The 16,114-nt window shown below is 47.7% G+C and overlaps 1 protein-coding gene across 2 annotated transcripts in view; it reads left to right on the plus strand.

Annotated features, from left to right (window-relative positions):
• Window positions 1–16,114, plus strand: part of ddr2a (discoidin domain receptor tyrosine kinase 2a) — a 235,491-nt gene that overhangs the window by 59,194 nt on the left and 160,183 nt on the right. Inside the window, exon 3 of one of the 2 annotated variants that reach the window (XM_070887349.1) lies at window positions 11,515–11,613. The exons of the other annotated variant lie outside the window; for it this stretch is intronic. Within the exon in view, the coding sequence (XP_070743450.1) occupies window positions 11,538–11,613 (76 nt within the window). The 5' untranslated portion in view covers window positions 11,515–11,537. The remainder of the gene's footprint in view (window positions 1–11,514; window positions 11,614–16,114) is intronic. 2 annotated transcript variants of the gene reach the window in all.

Consider the following 16,114-nt stretch of genomic DNA (forward strand, 5'->3'; position numbering starts at 1 on the left):
TCCCGAGAATGAATTGAAATAATAATGTAGCTTGGAACCAAACTCATATTTCGGAGAACAGACTTTACCAGTATGTGAGGAGTAAATTGGATCCTGATAAAATTTGCTTATATTTGAACTTTCCCAGAAAATGAGTTCAGGAAAGGTACACTGTCAACCTAGTAATTTTTATACAGCATTTTAGAGGCTGAAAGGGAGGCCTGATTCCTGCTGAAATCAAACGTTTTTGTCACCATAAACTGTTGTGTATGCATGCATGTTTACTCTGTGGTGTCTGTAACACTGTGTGCAGGCATGCATACACAACAGTTTATAGTGACAAAAACATTTGATTTCAGCAGGAATCAGATAGCCAACGACCTGGACAGGGACACACCGGCCACACTACCGAACAAACGCAGAGCCATCCTGCTTAGGAGTTGTGGGCCTACCATCGACGGTCTCGTCAGGGACTTACTAGCCCCGGAGAAGACAACCACCAAGAGCTATGAGGAACTTGTAACAATCATACAGGAACAACTAAAACCGAAAGAAAGCATCCTCACAGCCAGGCACCGGTTCTGCACTTACCGGCGACCTGAGGGCCAATAAATTGCCAAGTATGCTGCACATTTAAGAAGACTAGCTGCACCGTGTGAGTTTGGTGACCACTTTAATGAAGCACTAAGGGACATATTTGTCATCGGAATCGGCCACGAAGGCCTCCAACACAAATTGCTCTCGGCTGACATTACGGTCACCCTGCAGAAAGCAATTCAAGTGAGCCAGGCCTACATGGTTTCGGCCAGCGACTCCAGGCGAATACTAATCCAGGATTCTAAACCGGCGAGCGCAGTGCACCGCATGGACACTTCTAAAGGCAGAAATGCTGCCCCGAGTCCCGCAACCCTGAATCTGCCACATGGGGCAAACCAGATGGCCCCGTGCTGGCGCTGTGGAGGAAGCCACAGGGCCCACCAGTGCCACTACAAAGACGATGCATGCAAAGGCTGCAAAGAAAAAGGGCACCTTCAGAGAGTGTGCAGAAAAGGCTGTACTCACCGTGTCTCTGATGAGTTGGCTAATCACCGGGGCTCCGACACAGATGAAGATGTAGCTGCTCTAACCCTGGAAGAGAAGTATGGAATCTTTACCTGCTCCACCGGAAGTTCTTCGTGGATGGTGGAAGTGGACATCGACGGGGTCCCAGTCTCCATGGAGATCGACACAGGGGCAAGCCATTCTGTGATGAGCAAAAAGTCCTTTGAAAAAATTTGGCGGAATCCTGCCACTCGACCAAAACTGTCTCCTGTCCACGCAAAGCTGCTCACCTACACCAAAGGCAAAATCCAAATCATTGGCAGTGTAGACGTCCAGATCTCCCAGGGCGGCATGTTGCACAAACTCCCCCTGTGGATTATAGCCGGCGACGGTCCCACGCTGCTGGGCAGGAATTGGATGAACCGGGTCCACATGCAGGCAGGCTGTGGAAGAAAAGACCACCACAGCCTGCCTACAGCAAGACCACAGAATGACTGCAGCACCACAAGCATGTGGAAGAAAGGAGCACCACAAAATGGCTGCTGCTTGGTGAGCAGCAGACCTGCATTCAAAATGTGAGTCAACATGGAGGAGCATCATGTGATATCAAGCAGCCAATCAGATTTGAAAGCTCCCTTAAAGGAGACCGGTAACAAAAAAAATTTAAAGGGGAAGTTCCAACTATTTGAGTACACGGACTTTAAAGCTAAAGATGCAATTAAAGGGTACAAGTATGAAAATGTATGCAATGTAACCATGAATTTATGAAACCATGGTTTAACTAATGTGACTAATGAGATGAATGGAGGTGTCAATAAGGTTAAGAACAAGTTTATTATGCTTAACAATAATGATAGAGATTGTGAAATGCCTAATGTAACCATGTCTGTTGAAACCAGGACACCCAAAAGTGATGCAAGTGCGAGAATGTATAATGCAGGCTCGACTATGTGTGATCAGAGCCAAGGTGTCATGTATACTCGTAGGACACTGCCAAAGGACATTGGGTCCTACAGGGACCATGCTGATGCCAATGGAATCCCCCTGTGGGAGACCCCCAGGTCCAGCAGGCAACCTGACCATGTAGCCTGGACCTTTGGAACGAATGTGATGCCCCTTGCAGGACACACACACAGGCAGTGGGAGCAGACCCACTACAGGGACAGTGGTCAATGGGCAGCCCAGCCACCACCAATGGCAACCTGCACCAGACCAGCCCTGCAGCCCCTGGCCACCAGGGCCAACACCAGAAGCATGAGGCCAATACCCTCCAGCTTCCCTGGCAAACCCTGGGATGACCTGACCCTCATCCCCAATGGTGGACAAGGAGCCCACCCAGTCTTGTGGCCCTGCCCACCACCCCACAACTACCCACATCACAGTGCATACACACCACCCACTGCCGCCGTGACTACCTCCCCGAGGGATCCCACAACAGTGACACCCACTTGGTTTGTGTGTGAGGGAGGGGAAACGTACGAGGCCAGCCTCCAGCACAGGGGTCACACCTGGCAACCCCACAACCTCCCATAGCCCACCACTGATCACCTCCCCTGGTCATGACAATAAGGATATGAAAAATGCTCAGGGGGTGTATTGTTGTGTATGCATGCCTGTTTACTGTGTGATGTCTGTAACACTGTATGCAACATTGAATGTACCCTTGTACTGTACACACCAAGGGGTGCCTGCACACGGCAGGTAACCCAGTATAAAAAGGAATACAGCTTGTTGTCAGCATTCGGGAGCTGCTAATAAAAGACTGCAGGCCTGCAGTGTTTAAGCACCATACCCTGCCTCGTGGAGTCATTACTAAAGGTGCCTACATACACTACATAAACTACATGAGCCTTAATTTTTGAATTGGCAGAAGCAAAGGCCAGACTCAACCCTAATTTTTCCTAAAACCATGCAAGCAGGTTCTGAACTCTCAACCATAATCCTGAGCAATTGGAGGAGTTGGTCACCTGTCAGCGTGGAGTTGGGCAGCCTCTGGATGTGCTTCTGATACTAAAATAATAGCGGATTTGTGAACGGAACCCCAGCTGTAAACCCCGTGCATTCCGCCGCCTCCTATTCAACATTTCTCCCTTTACTGCCTCGCCAGTCTGAATCAAAAGAACATAAGAACATAAGAAATAGGAACAGGAGTAGGCCATACGGCCCCTCGAGCCTGCTCCGCCATTCAATAAGATCATGGCTGATCTGATCATGGACTCAGCTCCACTTCCCTGCCCACTCCCCATAACCCCTTAACGTTTAAGAAACTGTCTATTTCTGTCTTAAATTTACCCAATGTCCCGGCTTCCACGGCTCTCTGAGGCAGCGAATTCCACAGATTTCAACCGTCTGAGAAGAAATTTCTCCTCATCTCTGTTTTAAATGGGTGGCCCCTTATTCTAAGATTATATCCTCTAGTTCTAGACTCCCCATCAGCTAAAACATCCTCTCTGCATCCACCTTGTCAAGAGCCCTCATAATCTTATACGTTTCGATAAGATCATCTCTGATTCTTCTGAATTCCAATGAGTAGAGGCCCAACCTACTCAACCTTTCCTCATAAGTCAACCCCCTCATCCCCGGAATCAACCTCGTGAACCTTCTCTGTACTGCCTCCAAACCAAGTATATCCTTTTGTAAATATGGAAACCAAAACTGCAAGCAGTATTCCAGGTGTGGTCTCACCAATACCTTATATAGCTTTAGCAAGACTTCCCTGCTTTTATACTCCATCCCCTTTGCAATAAAGGCCAAGATACCATTGGCCTTCCTGATCACTTTCTGCACCTGCATACTATTCTTTTGTGTTTCATGTACAAGTACCCCCAGATCCCGCTGTACTGCGGCACTTTGCAATTTTCTCCATTCAAATAATAACTTGCTCTTTGATTTTTTCTGCCAAAGTGCATGACCTCACACTTTCCGACATTATACTCAATCTGCCAAATTTTTGCCCATTCACTTAGCCTGTATGTCCTTTTGCAGATTTTTTGTGTCCTCTTCACACGTTGCTTTTCCTCCCATCTTTGCATCATCAGCAAATGTGGCTACATAACACTCAGTCCCTTCTTCCAAGTCGTTAATATAGATTGTAAATAGTTGGGGTCCCAGCACTGATCCCTGCGGCACCCCACTAGTTACTGGTTGCCAACCAGAGAATGAACCATTTATCCCGACTCTTTGTTCTCTGTTAGTTAGCCAATCCTCTATCCATGCTAATATATTATTCCCAACCCCATGAACTTTTATCTTGTGCAGTAACCTTTTATGTGGCACCTTGTCAAATGCCTTCTGGAGCACCATATTCAAAACTCAGTGAGAAAAAGGCGCAGCGAGTTTATCCAATGGGACATGTGAACCAGGAAGGACCCGCAGTTTGACTGTTGGTCTGTATTGAGTTAGTTATATCTCAGTTGAGGGAGCAGCTCATAGGGAAGTTATGTCTTCGATGTCTCTGATGTGGGCGGGTGGAGTGGTGGGGGGACAGGGTGGGGGTGACTGGTTAGGGTTGTCAAACTTAAATGCAGCAAATATGTGAGTGTGAATATTGGGCAAGCGCAGGATTGGCCTTGGCTGTGATGGTTCCAGTGGTTGAATAGCCTGCCACCACCTACTATTGGGGCTCGTGTGATTATCGACACTTGCTGCTGGACGATGACCAAGGGAAGGTACAAATCAGAGACAAATTTTAAGTTAAAATGACGTAAGGCAGGAGGGTCGGTAACCATAGGTCACAGATTTATGATAATTGGTTAAAATAATGGGTGGAAATGAGGATACATTTATTTACGCAGCGAGTTGTTGTGATCTGGAACGAAAGGGCGGTGGCGGCAGATTGCATGGTAACATTCAAAAGGGAATTGCTTATAAACTTGACAGAGATATTTAGAGCAGGGCTAGGGGGAACGGACAGAGGAGTGAGACTAATTGGATAGCTCTGTCAAAGAGCCGCCACAGGAACGATGGGCCGAATGGTCTCTTCCTGTGCTGTAAGATTTTATGAATATTGGGTATTGGTCCCTCCAGGATGTGGTAGGACAATATTCGTCCAACACATTTCCTGGAATGTGTAAATCTGACCCACTCAGGCTTTAGACAAACAGCACTTCATTCATGTTCTCTAACTGGCTAGGTTCAATGTGTAATTTGATCCAGAAATCATCAGGCAGGCTACAGTGTTCGGACAACACACAGCGCTAACTCCCAAGTTCTGATAATACAGCGCTCACACTCCCGAGTTCAGATAACGCACAGCGCTAACATTCCCACAGTCCCAATAACACACAGCATTCATACTCCCGAGTTCAGATAACACACAGCGCTAACACTCCAGAGTTCAGATAACACATAGCATTAATACTCCTGAGTTCCGATAACACACAGCATTAATACTCCCGAGCTCAGATAACGCACAGTGCTCATATTCCCGAGTTCAGATAACACACAGCGCTCACACTCCCAAGTTCAGATAACATACAGCATTAATACTCCTGAGTTCCGATAACACACAGCATTAATACTCCTGAGTTCCGATAACACACAGCATTAATACTCCCGAGTTCAGATAACACACAGCATTAATACTCCCGAGTTCAGATAACGCACAGCGCTCACACTCCCGAGTTCAGATAACGCACAGCGCTCACACTCCCGAGTTCAGATAACGCACAGCACTAATACTCCCAAGTTCAGATAATGCACAGCGCTCACACTCCCGAGTTCAGATAACACACAGCGCTCACACTCCCAAGTTCAGATAACACACAGCGCTAACACTCCTGAGGTAAAGTGCAGTGCTTACAGTAGAGGAGCCAATATTGCCCACGCACAGAGGATGACATCATCGAGTTGAACAAGAGCTGAAAGTTCCCATACTGTTGCTAATCGCTCCGTGAAACTAAACACTCTAGGAGACAGCTACGGTGACTGATGGGACATTGAGTGTTTGTTTTTAATATGTCCTTACTATACAGTATAAATGCACACGAGGCCCATACTTGAGAGAAGTTCACTCTGTGACCAGCAACCTAGCACTGAAGTGATGAAGGTGGGTGGAGCTTCCCCTTTTATACCTGAAAGTCCAGGTTAGGAGTGTCTCCCACAAGTTCACCCCCTTGTGGTCAATGTTCTCACGGTGTACAACTTAAGTCAGCTTATACATGTGTTACAATGACAGTTGAATACATGACATCACCTTCCCCCCCCCAAAGCCTTATTGGAATCACTGGTTAAGTCTCTCTGGTGGTTTACGCTCCCTTGTAGAGCGCCTGAGTTGAGGCTCCGGTTGTTGGGCGCTGGCCTGAGTGGCTGCTGTTTGCAGTGCCTCAGGCCTGTCCGGACTGCCCACAGTGACTGGGCTCTCCTCCACTTGGTTCTGGTGTTCGGTCACCTGTGGAGGAGTGAACTCTACATCATGTTCTTCCTCTGCTTCTTCTATGGGGTTGCTGAATCTCCTTTTTGTTTGATCCACGTGTTGCAGCAGATTTGTCCATTGGTAAGTTTAACTACCAAAACTCTATTCCCCTCTTTGGCAATCACAGTGCCTGCAAGCCATTAAGGCCCTGCAGCGTAGTTGAGGACAAAGACAGGGTCATTGACATCAATACATCGCGCCCTCGCATTCCCGTCATGGTAGTCACATTGTGACTGGCGCCAGCTCTCAATAATTTCTTTCATGTTGGGGTGTATAAGGGATAATCTGGTTTTGAGCATCCTTTTCATTAGCAGCTTTACAGGTGGGACCCCTGTGAGTGAGTGTGGTCGGGATCTATTGGCCTACAGGAGGCGTGATAAGCGGCTTTGTAGGGAACCCCCTTGGTTTCTGAGCATCCCCTGTTTGATTATCTGCACTGCTCGTTCTGCCTGGCCGTTTGAGGCCGGATTGAACGGTGCCGTTCTGACATGGTTGATCCCATTTCCTGCCATGAAGTCCTGGAATTCAATGCTTGTAAAGCATGGGCCATTGTCACTGACCAAGACGTCCGGTAGACCATGAGCGGCGAACATTGCCCATAGACTTTCGACCATGGCAGAGGATGTGCTTGAATTGAGAATGTCACACTCAATCCATTTGGAGTAGGCGTCTACTACAACTAAAAACATTTTTCCCATGAAAGGACCTGCGTAGTCCACATGGATGCGTGACCATGGCTTGGCGGGCCAGGACCAGGGGCTAAGGGGGACTTCCCTGGGTGCATTGCCCAGCTGGGCACACAAAGTTCCAGGTCTGCATCTATCCCTGCTCACCAAACGTGTGACCTGGCAATTGCCTTCATCGTGACAATGCCCGGGTGCTCATTGTGGAGTTCTCGGATGAACACCTCTTTGCCCATCTGGGGTATGACTACTCGGTTTACCCATAGAAGGCAATCGGCCTGAATTGAGAGTTCATCCTTGCGCCTATGAAATGGTTTGAATTCCTCAGGGCATGCCCCATACATGGCTGCGCAGTCCCCATTCAGGATACATTTCTTGACTAAAGACAGTAGCGGGTCTCGATTTGTCCAGACTTTAATCTGACGGGCTGTCACGGGTGAGCCTTCGCTTTCGAAAGCTTCACCAGCCATGACCATCTCAGCAGCATGCTCGGTTGACCCCTCGGTGGTGGCTAGTGGGAGCTTGCTGAGTGCATTGGCGCAGTTTTCGGTGCCCGATCTGTGCCAAATTGTACAGTCATAGGCAGCTAACCTGAGTGCCCACCTCTGTATGCGGGCCGATGCATTTGCATTTATGGCCTTGTTGTCGGCCAAAAGGGACGTTAGGGGTTTATGATCTGTCTCCAGCTCAAATTTCCTGCCAAACATGTACTGGTGCATTTTTTTTACAGCATATACACATGCAAGCGCTTCTTTTTCTACCATCCCGTAGCCCCGTTCCGCCTGGGACAGACTTCTGGAGGCATGCGCTACCAGCTGTAACTGACCCTTGGCATCAACATGCTGCAACACACACCCGACCCCATAGGATGATGCATCGCACGTTAAAACAAGTTTCTTACCTTGGTCATATAGCGTTAACAGATTGTTGGAGCATAACAAATTGCGTGCTCTATCAAAAGCACTTTCCTGGCTGTCCCCCCAGACCCATTCGCGACCTTTGCGTAGGAGCACGTGTAGCGGCTTTAACAGCGTGCTCAATTTGGGAAGAAAGTTACCAAATTAGTTCAGGAGCCCCAGGAACGAACGCAGCTCCATCGTGTTACGGGGTCTGGGTGCTCTCTGGATCGCTTCCGTTTTGGACGCAGTAGGTCTGATCCTGTCTGCTGCTACCCTCCCCCCCAGGAATTCTACCTCTGGAGCTAGGAAGACGCACTTTGCCTTTTTCAGTCGCGGACCTACCCGGTCCAGTCTGCGTAGCACCTCCTCCAGGTTGCGGAGTATCGTAACCCGTGATGAGGATGTCATCTTGAAAAACCACTGTCCTTGGAATCGACTTGAGGAGGCTTTCCATATTTCGTTGAAAGATCGCGGCGGCCGAGCGAATCCCGAACGGACATCTGTTGTACTCAAACAACTCCTTGTGTGTCGTGATGGTGGTCAGCTTCTTTGACTCACTCGCCAGCTCCTGGGTCATGTAAGCTGAGGTCAGGTCCAATTTTGAAAAATTGATAGCGTCACAAAGAGGCCCTCCACTCTCGGTAGCGGGTACTGGTCTTGGAGTGACACCCGATTGATGGTGGCCTTGTAATCGCCACATATCCTGACCGACCCATCCGCCTTGAGCACTGGCACAATCCGGCTCGCCCAGTCACTGAATGCGACTGGCGAGATGATGCCTTCCCTCAGCAGGCGGTCCAATTCGCCTTCTATCTTTTCCCGTATCACGTACGGCACCGCTCTGGCCTTGTGGTGTACTGGCCTGGCGTCCAGCTTTATGTGAATCACTACCTTGGTCCCCATGAAAGTGCCAATGCCGGGTTGAAATAGTGAATCAAATTTGTCCAGGATCTGTGAGCATGATATTCGCTCCACAGAAGAAATTGCATTGACATCGCCCCATTTCCAGTTCATGACAGCAAGCCAACTCCTCCCCAGTAGTGCGGGACCGTCCCCCGGGACAATTCAGAGTGGCAACCTGTTCTCCGAATCTTTGTGGATCACGACTACCGTGGTGCTGCCTAGCACCGGAATGATCTCTTTTGTATATGTCCGTAGCTGTGCGTCAATTGGCAATAATTTTGGCCTCCTGGCCTTCGACGCCCACAACTTGTCGAACTGTTTGATACTTATCATGGACTGGCTGGCCCCCGTGTCTAGCTCCATTGATACTGGGATGCCATTGAGGAGCACTTTCATCATTATTGGTGGTGTCCTGATGTATGAACTGTATATGTGCTCCACATGAACTCGCTGAACTTCAGTTTCCAGTGATTTCCCCCAGGGTCCATTTGGCCTCGTAGGGTTTACATCGGGCCTGTCATCCTTGTACATCAACCTGGCTGCAGGCTTCCTGCACATACGTGCCAAGTGACCGCTGACGTTGCAGTTTCTGCAGGTATATTGCTGATACCTGCAAGCTCTGGCTGTGTGTTTGCCTCCACACCTCCAACATGAGCAGTTGTTGGAAACAAAACGTCCATTACCAGTTGATCGTCTCTGACTGTCTCTGGAACTCTCCTTCAGCGCACCATTGACAGGTGTTGATGGCCCCATTACTGGCCGCATTGTCCCTTGCGATGGCATGAATCACCGTTCAGCTAGCCATTGTCTCTGTTGAATTCCCCCTTTGAATTTGACTACATGCTCGGGAATGTCCGATTGCCCCTGTCTGCCTGGAGAACTGTGTGCCGCATTAACAATGTTGACTCCCTGTCCATTTGCTGCATTTAAACCACGATTGTTGTCAAACATCATTCTGGTCTCTTCCTCCCCTGAGATAAATGGGCCATCAAAGCCGCAGTTTCCAGGGTCAAGTCTTTGGTCTCAATCAGTTTCCTGAAAACCCCAGCGTGCCCGATGCCTTCAATAAAAAATATCGCAGCATCTCCGCTCTGCATGCATCTGGGAACTTACATAGACTCGCCAGTCGCCGGAGGTCTGCCACGAAGTCTGGAATGCTTTGCCCTTCTCGCCACGTGCATGTAAAACCGGTGTCTCGCCATGTGCATGCTGCTCGCCGGTTTAAAGTGTTCCCCGGTCAACTTACTGAGCTCTTCAAAAGTTTTGTCCGCCGGCTTCTCTGGCGCTAGAAGGTCCTTCATCAGAAAGTACGTCCTAGATCCACAAACAGTCAGGAGATGAGCCCTGCGTTTGTCGGCCGAATCCTGTCCCAGCCATTCCTTAGTGCCGAAACTTTGCTGTAGTCTCTCAATAAAATCGTCCCAATCATCACCAACACAGTACCTCTCGTCTATGCTGCTAGTGGTTTAAATCCTGGTTTCTCGTCGCAAATAATATGTCCTTACTATACAGTATAAATGCACACGAGGCCCATATTTGAGAGAAGGTCACTCTGTGACCAGCAACCTTTATTAGCCAGCACTGAAGTGATGAAGGTGGGTGGAGCTTCCCCTTTTATACCTGAAAGTCCAGGTTAGGAGTGTCTCCCACAAGTTCATCCCCTTGTGGTCAATGTTCTCACGGTGTACAACTTAGGTCAGCTTATACATGGGTTACAATGACAGTTGAATACATGACAGTTTTATTCTTTTCAGGTTTTTTGGCTGGAGAGTGGGGGCTGAGGTCACCTTTTATATTACGAAGTGAGAAGTAACACTGTGAATTAACTGCTGAATTTCGGGAAGTCTGATGGCGTCACTCGCTGCGCACTCGCCGGGCCTATTAGGAGATCACCTCGCTTCCGTTGCTGCTGAAGAGCGTGATCCAGATCTAACGGGGTGGGGGGAGAAGGAGAGCTGAATGCCATTGTTATTAGGCCTATGGGGAGGACGCTGGCAGATGAGATACTAATGTCTTACCAAGTATGGCATAACATAAGTGTACAGTAGCATAATGGTTATGTCACTGGACTAGTAATTCAGAGGCCTGGACTAATGATCCAGAGACGCGAGTTCAAATCCCACCACAGCAGCAGGAATTTAAATTCAGTTCATTAAATAAATCTGGAATAAAAAGCTAGTGTCAGTAATGGTGACCATGAAACTACTGGTTTACTAATGTCCTTTAGGGAAGGAAATCTGCCATCCTTATCTGGTCTGGTCTACATGTGACTCCAGACCCACAGCGATGTGGTTGACTCTTAACTGCCCTCAGTTAACTTAACTAAACTTCCACTATGACAAAGTCACTGTACATTCTCCCAATCGCATGGACTGCAGCAGTTTAAGGCGGCCTTGCCAGCGATGCCCACACCCTATGAATAAAAATGTTTTTGTTTTTAAATTTGCGAGTTCGATGTTTTTTGGTTCCAGCCTTAATTGACAGGTTGAAACATTACTCTCACTGGCTGTTATAAGGGTTCTATGTGTAATGGAGGGTGAAAGTCTCACCCCAGCTCCTAGAAGGTGTAAATTCGGAGTACTAAACTGTTTTTCAGGATGTTTACGAAGGTGTGGAGAGATGGAACAAGGCAGATGGATTTGGAAAGGGAATTCCAGAGTGCGTGAGATGGCGACTGGATTCTTTGCCACTGACGGTAGGGAGAGTATAGTCTGGAGTGTAGGGGAGGGTAATGTTGCAGAGATAGTGAAGCGTGGCCACTGGGCCATAATCACTGGGATAGGTGACATATTCGCACCAGAGTGGGTGGCTGTCAATTCTGCTTTCTCTCTCCCCACGTGTAAGTCTATGAGACACGTCACTTGGCCGCCAGCCAAGAATTGATGAGGTATAATCCCAGCTGTGGCGATGCAGCATATAGATTTGAGTGACTACAGTCCTTGAGACACAGAACATGGTTAGAGAATTACATTTGTTACTTTCACCACCTCAGCACTGTAAGGGTTTTAGGGCCACCTTGGAATTGGCATGGTTTTAAACTATCGACTGTTGTGTCTCCTTCTCCTGCTGCACATCAGCGAGTCATGGGGAATTCAGCGAGCACAATTACACTATGGGGTAAAAATTCAGGCCCGCCGGAAACCTGGCTCACCTACCATTTTTAACGTTTTTTTTCCGCCACGCTGGATGAGGTGGCCTCTTTCGCAAAATTTAGCTCTTTGTCATTTTTTTTCAGGGAGACCGGAAGTCGGTCATAATGGGGGCGGAAGTGGGGCGGTAAGTAGATGGTGGACCACGAGAGGGGCGGATGTGGAGACGGGACAGAGTCACCATCGCTGTCAATCATCAGTGGAACGGTGATGATGTCATGACACATGTGCATCACCATGTCTCTCCCCCTCACTTAAAGGGGAGAGCCTTCGCCATGTTAAAACTTTGGTCCACTGAGGCACCAGGGAGGGTTTCGGCCGGGCCAGTGGCCTGGCACCCAAGAGGGGATGTCAGGCTGCTTGTTGGCGGCCTAGCCAAGCCTGGGGGCATAATTGCCAGCCTGACCTGGCAGTCGGCCGACAAAAAAAACATGGCGGCCGCAGCAGTGCGCCCTCCCCTTTAATAACTGCCGCGGTGCCATGTCCCACACACAGAAAGCAAGGTGCACCGACAGAAAAAGCTATCGGGGGCACTGTGCAACGGATCTACGATTTTTTTGTGAATTTGACTGGAGGTGCGGGAGATCGATGTGCGCTGTTTGATGACGCGCTTAGGACGGGTCGGCAGCAGAGAGGTAAAAGTGGGGACTGCCAGAAAAGCCAGAGAGATGAATTTCACTGGCGGCAGCCATTCGATTCCACCGCGAGGCCACCGTTTTCGGACGGTAAGAGGCCTTTTCGAGAGACTGAATTTCGGCTCCCTATATGTTCTTTTTAACTGCTATTTCCAGTTACTGTATTTTGGCAGGGCCCCATATTTGGCAGGGCCCCTGGATAGGGCCTATAGGCCTGAGCATCATTGTGTCCCTGAGATAGAGATGAAGCAATCAGTTTGCTGAGGGCCACCACTGAGGTGCTGAGGTGGGAGGAACAGATCGGCCTCAAATAACTCCAGGGTTGTATCCATATATCTCTGTACCTGTGTTTGCATCCTTCCCAAAAGGTGGGTGGAAAGGCGGAAGTAGATTGGAAGGGTCATTAGCAGGAGGAAGAAATAAAAAGCAGGACCATAACTGTCTATCCGGAAAGTTGCCATAAGAAATAAGAGCAGGAATAAGCCCCTGACCCCTCGAACCTGCTCCGCCATTTAATGGCTGACCTTGGCCTCAACTCCACTTCCCCGTCCTCTCCCCATAACCCTTGACTCTTTTATAGTTCAGAAATCTGTCTATCTCCACCTTAAATCCATTCAATGACCCAGCCTGCACAGCTCTCTGGGATAAACAATTCCAAAGATTCACGACCCTCTGAGAGAAGAAATTCTTCCTAATTTCCGTTTTAAATGGGCAACCCTTTATTCTGAAACTATGCCCCTTAGTTCTAAATTATCCCACAAGGGGAAACATCCTCTCTGCATCTACCTTGTTGAGCCCCCTCAGAATCTTATATGTTTCAATAAGATCACCTCTCATTCTTCTAAACTCCGATGAGTATTGGCACAACCTGCTCAACCTATCTTCATAAGACAACCCTTTCATCTTAGGAATCAACCAAATGAACCTTCTCTGAACTGTCTCCAATGCAAGTATATCCCTCCTTAAATAAGGAGACCAAAACTGTACGCAGTACTCCAGGTGTGGTTTCACCTATGCCCTGTACAGTTGTAGCAGGACCTCCCTACTTTTATATCTAACCCCTTGCAATAAAGGCCAACATTCCATTTGCTTTCCTAATTACTTGTTGTACCTGCATACTAACTTTTTGTGTTTTTGTTTATGGTAAACCATGTTAGTGGTTAGGAAAAATGTTTTTTTTTTCTGCAGAATACAAAAGCCATTTGTTTTCTAAAAACGTATATTGCTGTAATATATAAAATGAGGTGCTATCTTATTGTTATTCAACAAAAAGCTTATGAAGCTATAGGTATCATAGCACCTTCGACACAGAAGGAGGCCATTTGGTCCATTGTGCCTGTGCTGGCTCTTTGAAAGAGCTGTCCAATTAGTCCCAACCCCCAGCTCTTTCCCCTTAGCCCTGCAAATTTTTCTTTTTCTATTCTGGTCATGTGTACTTAGACATGCATAGCAAGGAAAAATTGTGTTTTTAGCTTCTCACTGTATAAATGAAGCTTAATCCTATCCTCAATACAAGAAAAATAACATTTCCTTCAGGGTATTGCCATGAATTTGAATCTGATATCAGAGGAAGAAGAACTTGCATTTATATTAGAATATTTCTTGTATTATGTACTGCAGCTAAAAGACATACAATGCAATATCCTAACGCCTGTCTTTACTCCTACATACGCAGTATTGTTTGACAACACTAACATCTGCAGTGTATTGAGTCACTGTACCCACTGGAATATCTTGGGTGTGTTTGATTAAAAGTTCATTCAACTATGCAGATGGAATTCACTCCAGGATCTACAGAGACACGAGAGTAGATTTTAGGCTCTTAGTGAAGTTCAGCCAAGAACAGCCAGACATAAAGTTTCAAAAATCAGAAAACTGACCTCCAACGTGCCATCTTCCAGTTTTAACAGAGAAGGTTTGGGAGATCGCGTCTAACCTGCACGCGACAGGCGGGTCAGATAATTAAATATGTTAATAGAATTGCGTGCTTCAAATTTTACCAGGGATTAACTTTTAACACCCTTGTGCTGGGTCCCAGGGCTCGGGAACCACAGCAGCTGAAGGGGGGTGAGCACGGCTGGATCCATCAGGAGCAGCCTTTCCAGCACTGCTTGTGGGCCAGGAGAAGCAGCGTACCTCCCCCCAGCCCCCCCCACCTCCCCTATGATCCACCACCCACACTGCACCCCCCCCACCACCACTCCTCCCCCCGTGATCTGTCCCCCTCCCTCCATGATCTCCGTTTGACCTCCCCCCACCCCTCCCCCGATCTCCGATCTCCCCACGACCTCCAATCCCCCTCAATCTCCGATCTCCCCCCAACCTCCGATCTCCTCCCGACCTCCGATTTCCCCCCGACCTCCGATTTCCCCCTTGTAATAATATAATGTATAGCACCCTCTAGCTAGGAGGTCTAGAGTCCCAGAAATGTATTTGAAAAAACCTGATTTTCGGATGCGGAACTCCATTTTAATCTCCACATGGCTGTCTGAGATCTCCCAAATACATAGAGTTAATTTGAACTAAGTGCGTTCAAGACACTATAAAATACATGGAGTCAGAAGCGGAGACTTTCGATCTTTCGTCAAATGCATCTACGATCGAAATATTGGAACTGTAAAATTTTTTCAAGTCGATCGAAATCGGCATTAAGCAGTGCAGTGCAGAGCGTGCTTCCTATACATTGCGCGTGGATCCGTGAAGGGTGATAAATAGCCATAAGCTTGTAAAGTAATCTAGAGGCATTAGTAAAGTAAACTTAAGGTAGCATAGCTATTGTAGAGCCTCAATTGAAAAAATATTTCTACATGGCCATGATATTTTACGATTAGATTTTGTTGCAGTCCTCTGGGTATTTGAACTGTATACATGTATGTGACAAACTCAAAGTCCTAAACTGTAGCGAGCTATCGTGACCACCACGGTGCCAACTCCCGCGCACATTCCTCTCCCACCTCCATTGAAAGCCAACTGGAAAAAATTCAAACAGCTGTGGGACAGCTATGAAATTATCACGAATATTATGGAAAAACCAGATAGAATGTTTATCACTGCCATTGGCAGAGATGCCCTAACTATCCACAATAATCCTGCCCATGATTCAGAGGAAGACAAGCAGGAAATTGAGATTATTTTGAAGCTCTGGGAAGAGAACTGCAAAGGTAAAACCAACATCATCTATGAACGGTACCAGTTTAACAACTGTGTACAAGGGGACGAACGGTTTGACAGATATTTCTTGAAAGTGAGAGAGCTAGCATCGTCATGTGATTTCGGCAATTTGACCAATGATTTCATCAGAGGCCGCATAGTCTGCGGAATATCTGATAACACGCTGCGTAAGAGGCTGTTGTAAGAATCAAGTCTAACATTCGATAAATGTGTGATGCTCTGTAAAGCTACAGAGGCCACA

The sequence above is a fragment of the Pristiophorus japonicus genome, chromosome 8 (genome assembly GCF_044704955.1).
Source record: "Pristiophorus japonicus isolate sPriJap1 chromosome 8, sPriJap1.hap1, whole genome shotgun sequence".
In the NCBI taxonomy this organism is placed as follows: Eukaryota; Metazoa; Chordata; class Chondrichthyes; family Pristiophoridae; genus Pristiophorus; species Pristiophorus japonicus.